This window comes from Acartia tonsa, chromosome 1 (assembly GCF_053477335.1).
Source record: "Acartia tonsa isolate MP-2025a chromosome 1, ASM5347733v1, whole genome shotgun sequence".
NCBI lineage: Eukaryota > Metazoa > Arthropoda > Copepoda > Calanoida > Acartiidae > Acartia > Acartia tonsa.
Window position 1 is genome coordinate 12,310,804 of NC_137260.1, and position 8,400 is coordinate 12,319,203.

General features: G+C 32.7%; 1 protein-coding gene across 1 annotated transcript; it reads right to left on the bottom strand.

Moving 5' to 3' along the window:
• Positions 1 to 465: 465 nt before the first annotated feature.
• LOC145332259 (uncharacterized) lies at positions 466 to 7,872 on the bottom strand. The gene is made up of 7 exons (XM_080177214.1): positions 7,831 to 7,872; positions 6,923 to 7,008; positions 5,980 to 6,022; positions 5,078 to 5,177; positions 2,392 to 2,526; positions 1,482 to 1,700; positions 466 to 1,001 (listed from the first exon to the last, which is right to left on the bottom strand). The coding sequence occupies exons 2-7, from the start codon at positions 6,949 to 6,951 to the stop codon at positions 874 to 876; spliced, it is 654 nt and encodes a 217-aa protein (XP_080033340.1). The 5' UTR covers positions 6,952 to 7,008; positions 7,831 to 7,872; the 3' UTR covers positions 466 to 873.
• Positions 7,873 to 8,400: the final 528 nt, after the last annotated feature.

An 8,400-nucleotide genomic window follows, 5' to 3' on the forward strand; every position in this document is an offset into this window, starting at 1 on the left:
TATCGATGGAATGTCAACAGTTTTGATACAACAATAAATGAATAAATAATAAATAAAAGTTTTTTGAAAATAGAAATTTTTTGTCGTAATTATGCTTAACGCATACTCATCGTAACAGGAATCACTACTACGAATAAAAATGGTTTGTTTTAAGTTTATTGAGAACAAAAAAATCATTTCAAAAGGGTTAAATCCTAATATCTCATTAATAAGAACTAATGAATATCATATTATTTTATTCTAATAAATAAAATTATTATTTAGCGATTATGAATAAAATTTTTTACATATTTCAGCCAGTTTTGTCTGATTTTAAAAAAGGTTTAGGATAATTGCATTAGAACTTTATTCTTTTTATTTAATGTATATAGAGAGGCGCATCATATAACATTTTTGTGCTTTGCTGCTTATGGATGTTGTCATCCTTGTTAGAATACAAATTTCTTGATGTGAATAAAAACAGGTCATCAAGAAAACTATTTATTAAAGATTATTACGTACGTAATTAAATATAAAATAACATTTGTAAAATAGATATAGATGTTTTTTCAATTTAAAAATGTATTTCAAATATAATTCAATAAATTATACATGTACAAAATCTAAATATAGCTAATTTTCTGAGCCCCAAATTTAGGATGTAATTTTCAAATCTTATTTCGGTCAAATGAAATTAAGAAACCTTTAAATGTTTATATTTATATTTTGTAGCATGACTGACAAACCGACCGACCAAGTAACTTACATACTTAATGCTCTTAGGTATGTATCATAGCGTTATGGACTGACTGATGGACAGACAAAGTAAATTATAGAATAATTAAAATTATAAATAAATCTTTGGTAATGTAATACTGTATGTATGATAAAGCTTCACTGTGTAACATAAAATCTTCTTGTCTCCTGTCTTCTAATTCTAACATAAAGGGTACAGACAATAATCCAGCAAATTATATAGAAGGCGCACAACAATGATGGCACAGCTATCCAACCCAATTCCTCTGAAAAATATATTTGATAACTAGCACATTCCTGCCTAAAAGAACAGATACAATAAGAAATATACATGTATTGTCAATAAATCTCTGGCCATGATATGTGTTTTAGTTAGCTCATTTGTAAATAAGTAATTTAGGTTTTTTATAGTATTGTTTTCTTTTGGGAGAGTGTGGAGGTGCCCTCCCAATTAGGTTATAAACCTTGCTTGTATCAATAAGAAACTTCACTGTGGACTGAGGAGGACCATATCGGTTTAGTAATTAAGGAAATCCTTTGCTAAATACATAAACAGACACACACACACACACACAAACAGACAGATATCCTATTACTTTAATATTTAATATTTTTTAATGGGAGGGAGTTTTGTGCTCCACTAAGCACTTTGTGGAAAACCCCCGATTATTAAAAAATAAAAATAAAATGAGAGGTTTTGTGATTTCTCTAATGATTTTATTTTCTGTATAAGATATAAAACAAACCTTCCATGAGATCTCCATAGTAATGGTATCTATGTGATAAAGTGGTCGCCATGATAACCACCAGAACCAGGCATCCTAGGATATCCAGCAGGTAGCAGGCTAGCCAGACCAGGATACCCAGAGGCTTGGCTGAAAGAGCTCCACCTACCAGCAAAGCATTGACCAGCAGAGCTAGCAGGCTGAACAAAAGCTGACCAGCCAATGCTGTGTTTGTGTGACCTGAACAGATTTACGTCATGAAGTAATTGGCGTAAAGTTGTATATTATCCCAGGAAGAAAGGGGACATTGGGCTGTTTTTTCAATAGTCCCCTAAGGTTTGTAATAACGTTTTCTTATTCTTTGGCTCAATAACTTTGGCGACTTATAATTAATTTTGATTGGAGGGTTCATTAAGATGAGTGTCTAAACGTTTCAATCACTAATTATAATCTAAAGAAGGGTTAATTTTGTGTATCATTATTGGTACATCAATTTATCGACCATTGTCTTAGTCCTTTAGATCCCTGCATTCTCTTGCTTATTTTATCTAACAAATTGTTCAAAGTAACCTATAGAGATTGTAGTTGCAAAAAGAAATTTACAACATTGCATTGTAATGTATTGTCTATCAGACATTTTTAGAATTTATATTGCATTATCTTTGAAGTTTAGTTTCATTGATTAGATTAAACATTCTAATAACGTATATGTTACCTTTTAAATTGTTCGTTAAAAAAAACAAGAATAAACATGTTATAAATGGACCTACAAACTTTCATGTTTCGATTGTAGAGTTGGTTCTAAATAGAACCTTATTATTACAGGAATCAGCATAGAGTGATTCTTAAAAGCATAACTTAATGCTACAAGCTGTCCATAACGGAGGAACGTACGGACCGACCATAATCATAGAAAAGATTGAATTACAACCTGTATGATGAATTTGAGGACCATATCTGAATAATATACAGACAATGGCATCTGTGCACAGATGTGTGGTAGGATCATCTGGTTGGTCATGAGACAGGTAGTTAGCAACCAGGTAATACAGAGACAAACATAGTCCTACAATATATTTATATATATATAATATATAGATAATAGTATCTATACACAGATGGAGGGTAGGATCATCTGGTTGGTCATGAGACAGGTAGTTAGCAACCAGGTAATACAGAGACAAACATAGTCCTACAATATATTTATATATATAATATACAGATAATAGTATCTATACACAAATGGGTGGTAGGATCATCTGGTTGGTCATGAGACAGATAGTTAGCAACCAGGTAATACAAAGACAAACATAGTCCTACAATATATTTATATAAATAATATAGAGATAATAGTATCTATATACAGATGGAGGGTAGGATCATCTGGTTGGTCATGAGACAGGTAGTTAGCAACCAGGTAATACAGGGACAAACATAGTCCTACAATATATTTACATAAATAATATACAGATAATAGTATCTATACACAGATGGGTGGTAGGATCATCTGGTTGGTCATGAGACAGGTAGTTAGCAACCAGGTAATACAGAGACAAACATAGTCCTTTACTATATTTATACGTATAATATACAGATAATAGTATCTATATACAGATGGAGGGTAGGATCATCTGGTTGGTCATGAGACAGGTAGTTAGCAACCAGGTAATACAGGGACAAACATAGTCCTACAATATATTTATATATATAATATATAGATAATAGTATCTATACACAGATGGGTGGTAGGATCATCTGGTTGGTCATGAGACAGGTAGTTAGCAACCAGGTAATACAGAGACAAACATAGTCCTTTACTATATTTATACGTATAATATACAGATAATAGTATCTATATACAGATGGAGGGTAGGATCATCTGGTTGGTCATGAGACAGGTAGTTAGCAACCAGGTAATACAGGGACAAACATAGTCCTACAATATATTTATATATATAATATATAGATAATAGTATCTATACACAGATGGGTGGTAGGATCATCTGGTTGGTCATGAGACAGGTAGTTAGCAACCAGGTAATACAGAGACAAACATAGTCCTACAATATAATTGTATCTATACACAGATGGAGGGTAGGATCATCTGGTTGGTCATAAGACAGGTAGTTAGCAACCAGGTAATACAGAGACAAACATAGTCCTACAATATATTTATATATATAATATATAGATAATAGTATCTATACACAGATGGGTGGTAGGATCATCTGGTTGGTCATGAGACAGGTAGTTAGCAACCAGGTAATACAGAGACAAACATAGTCCTACAATATGTTTATATATATATAATATATAGATAATAGTATCTATACACAGATGGAGGGTAGGATCATCTGGTTGGTCATGAGACAGGTAGTTAACAACCAGGTAATACAGGGACAAACATAGTCCTACAATATATTTATATATATAATATATAGATAATAGTATCTATACACAGATGGAGGGTGGGATCATCTGGTTGGTCATGAGACAGGTAGTTAGCAACCAGGTAATACAAAGACAAACATAGTCCTACAATATGTTTATATATATATAATATATAGATAATAGTATCTATACACAGATGGAGGGTGGGATCATCTGGTTGGTCATGAGACAGGTAGTTAGCAACCAGGTAATACAGAGACAAACATAGTCCTACAATATGTTTATATATATAATATATAGATAATAGTATCTATACACAGATGGAGGGTGGGATCATCTGGTTGGTCATGAGACAGGTAGTTAGCAACCAGGTAATACAGAGACAAACATAGTCCTACAATATGTTTATATATATATAATATACAGATAATAGTATCTATACACAGATGGAGGGTAGGATCATCTGGTTGGTCATGAGACAGGTAGTTAACAACCAGGTAATACAGGGACCAACATAGTCCTACAATATATTTATATATATAATATATAGATAATAGTATCTATACACAGATGGAGGGTAGTATCATCTGGTTGGTCATGAGACAGGTAGTTAGCAACCAGGTAATACAGAGACAAACATAGTCCTACAATATATTTATATATATAATATACAGATAATAGTATCTATACACAGATGGAGGGTAGGATCATCTGGTTGGTCATGAGACAGGTAGTTAGCAACCAGGTAATACAGAGACAAACATAGTCCTACAATATATTTATATATATATAATATATAGATAATAGTATCTATATACAGATGGAGGGTAGGATCATCTGGTTGGTCATGAGACAGGTAGTTAGCAACCAGGTAATACAGGGACAAACATAGTCCTACAATATATTTATATATATAATATAGAAATAATAGTATCTAGACACAGATGAGGGTAGTATCATCTGGTTGGTCATGAGACAGGTAGTTAGCAACCAGGTAATACAGGGACAAACACAATATATTCAATTTGGAAAGCTGTTAATTTGTGCATTTTAGAATTTAGACTTTTATTTTTTGATTTCTTCAGGATAAATATATAAAAAGTAAATTTTGTGGATTAGTATCTTAAACAACATATGATTAGGTTATATAAACTATAGGCTAACAGTCACTAATATTTTTAAGACAGACCCCCATATTTAACAAAAAAAATAATGTATTGATTTACCCAAAAAGTGAACACAGGCCAGAGATATTCCAATGAGAGAAACTTTCCCCTCCAAACTTGTCAGAGAAAATACTGCTTCTTTCTTTTCACTATACATGGCCTAAAATAAAGTATAGATCAATATTTAATTACCGAGAGGGAAAATATTATTGAAAGATAAACTAATTTGTTAGTCAACAAGGATGACAACATCCATAAAAGCGAGGCACTGAAACGGTAGGACAAACGGACATTAACACTTGTATAGCATCAAGACTGAATAATCAGAATATAAATGTATTTGTTGAAATTTGTTGAAAAACTACTTGATACAGGATAATGTTTATGGACATACTTACATTTTTTAGAACTTGATTATAGAGTTGCTTCGCTTATAATATTGTACTTGGTTATCCCAGGAATCAGTATACCAAAAATCATACCAATCGGATAATTAGATCACATAAAAATTTGTTGTTGAAAAATCAACTTGTTTAAAATGGACGTACGGATATTCTGGTAATGATTATAGAGTTGCTACGCTTACTAAATCGTACCTAACTACTACAGGAATCAACATGCAAAGTTTGACATCGATGGGACAATTCTAACATGCTTAAATTAACGAAAAAAAGCTATCCGTTACGGACGGACCGACCCTAATTATAGAAAAGCTTTGCTTAAAAACACTTGAACCCCACTTGGCCTGAGGGGGGGGGGAGAGTTTAATATGTAAAATTTTGTATTGTGCCCAAGACATTCAGTTCTAACACCTACTACTTTGGAGTAAGCTTGGAGGGAGGGGGGGGGGGGGGTTAAATGTAAATAATTTGTATGTAAAAATGCCACCCCCCTTTTACTATGGTTTTAAGTTAAAATTATTTTTTTTGTGGGGGTAGACTAACAATCTGTCATTATCATACCTGACCATGAGGGGAACCACAGCACGATGATATTTGACTAATACTAAACAAAATTCATATTAAGATACTTTTCAGATGAAAGAAACATCAAATGCAGCTCCCAATTAATTAGTATAATTTTTCTGTGTTGATAATAAAGAAATTACTAAATACAGGGGGGGGAGGGGTAAATGTGTAATGCCCCCTATTGTAAAAGGTTGATTTTCCTAAGGCTAGTAATATTTAGACAATTCGACCTGTTACTCAAAATACATTTTTTCGAATTTAATTCTTCTGCTGACCTAAAAAGTTACTTCAGGGGCCTAGAAATACATGTCTAAAATTTCATCTCTCTATCTCAACTGGCTACCTAGCGCCAGGCCTCTAAATAGGGCCACTTTTAAGATCCCGTTATTTCATACAAAAATTTCAAATGCATACGAGAATGGCTAAGAGATTAATTTAGGTGTTTTGCATATTTTTAAAATTACAAATGTGATTAAGATTGTTGTGTCAAAAGTATGATGTGCTATCTTTGAATCGTACCTAGCGCTGGCGATGTCTGTTTTTCAGCATTTTTCAGAAATTTTTAAAGAAAACTGAGCGGCGCTAGTTGTAGAGTAGACTTTGACAAAAGATTTTTTGGATATCATATCTTTGGCCTTATATGTTTAAGTTGAAATATGCAGAAGAGCTAAAAACCTGCACATTGCTGAGAAATTGTTAAAACCGCCATGCTACCGTTATCTGTTGATTTTTTAGAGGCCTGGCGCTAAGAAGCCAGTAATGATAGAGAGATGAAATTTTGTACATTTATTTATAGGCCCATAAAGAAACTTTTTAGGTCAGCAGAAGAATTAAATTTTAAAAAGTGTATTTTGAGTAACAGTTCTATTAGACTTACACACCACAATTGTAAAAAAACCTCAGTTCAACTAATTTCTATAAAATAAATATGAATTTCCTGATAGAATTGTTTGTATTTATAAACATTACAAATCAAAGCTCTGTGTAATAATCAGATTACATTTTTATCCAGGTAACAGAAACCTTTCAACAGCAGGGTGTGGTCAATCAATTCCGCGTAGATTTTAGATTATTAAATAGACACTTTAGAAATGATCGCTTTACAAAGTTTTAATTTAATTTTATTGTTCTTTATATTGGGGCTATGTTAGTCCAGGGAGTAAGGGAGGGGACAATGGATCGAATATTCAATTTTTAGGAGTCTCAGACTTTGGGTACTGGCTTAAAGGGAATGTGCAAGAATTTAGCAGTTTCTGACTGAGTTTGGGTACTTGCGCATGAAATGCCGCTACTCGTTGTGTATGTTTTGAATATTGCAGACGGGGAGAAGGGATAAGGGAAGTGGGGGCAAGGGAAATAACTACTCGTTGTGTTAGTTTGGAATGTAGCAGACGGGGTGAAGGGAGAAGGGAGGTGGGGGCAAGGGGCAAGGGAAATAAACAGAATAAAAAGGGGCAGTCATATTCTTGCTAGCAGCTGGCCGGGTCCAATGATCTTGTAATATAAAAATCACACCATAAAACCTCAATATATTTCATCAAAAACAAGTTGTGATTTCACTTTACATGACGCTATGGAAATCTATTATTCAATTAACAATCCCTTTATAATTTCCTGCAAATTTATTGGATTAAACTGGATTCATGCCCTTTCTTTGATAACTCTTATATTGAATTAATTGCCCATTGTCCCCTCCCTTACTCCCTGATGTTAGTCCGTCCGAATGAAGAACTTATAATTGTTTAACAAAATTTTAAATAGCCATGCTACTACTTGGTTGAATAGTTTTGATGGAATTCGATAGATTTATAATGTCAATTTTCATTTAGAATCCATTGACCACACCTTAAAATATGTTTACATTCTCATTATTTCTTAGTTTTGTCTGAAATGATAATATTTAGATTATATCTTAAATCATATAGAAAATAGATATTACCTCTCCATTGTCCATCTGGTCTAACTTTTCCTCAAAAGATTTAACCAGTTGTGTTAGCCACGAGGGGCCGCGGACTCGGGCTAACAAAACTGGTATTAATTTTATGATTAATTATTCGTGGGAAGTTGTCGATACATGATTTTTCAGTATGGCTCAGAACGATTGTTCTAATCCAGCAGTTATTAATTGATTCGATGACATACTGGAAAATAATAATTCCAAAATATTAAAAAAAATAAATAAAGAATTAAAGAAGGTTCTAATATCTAACTTACCTAACTAATATTACTAATGCATTATAAGGAAAAAAATAGAAATAAAATAATCAAGCATTTTTCATTAGGTAACAGTTTTAACACCTGTCCTCTAAAAAACAAGAAGCATTTAGTAAGTAGTGCAAGCGCAGCTTTGAAAATTCATATTAATATTAAAGAAAGAGAAAGGGAGAAAGAGGGAAAGATAGAGACAGAAAATGA

Excerpts from the sequence above, each read along its gene's own strand:
- LOC145332259 (XM_080177214.1), bottom strand. The coding sequence starts at position 6,951 with ATGTTTATAAATACAAACAATTCTATCAG. Across the intron at positions 2,527-5,077 it reads GGCCTGTGTTCACTTTTTGG|GACTATGTTTGTCTCTGTAT; the intron begins GTAAATCAATAC and ends AATATATTGTAG. Across the intron at positions 1,002-1,481 it reads CTATGGAGATCTCATGGAAG|AGGAATTGGGTTGGATAGCT; the intron begins GTTTGTTTTATA and ends TATATTTTTCAG.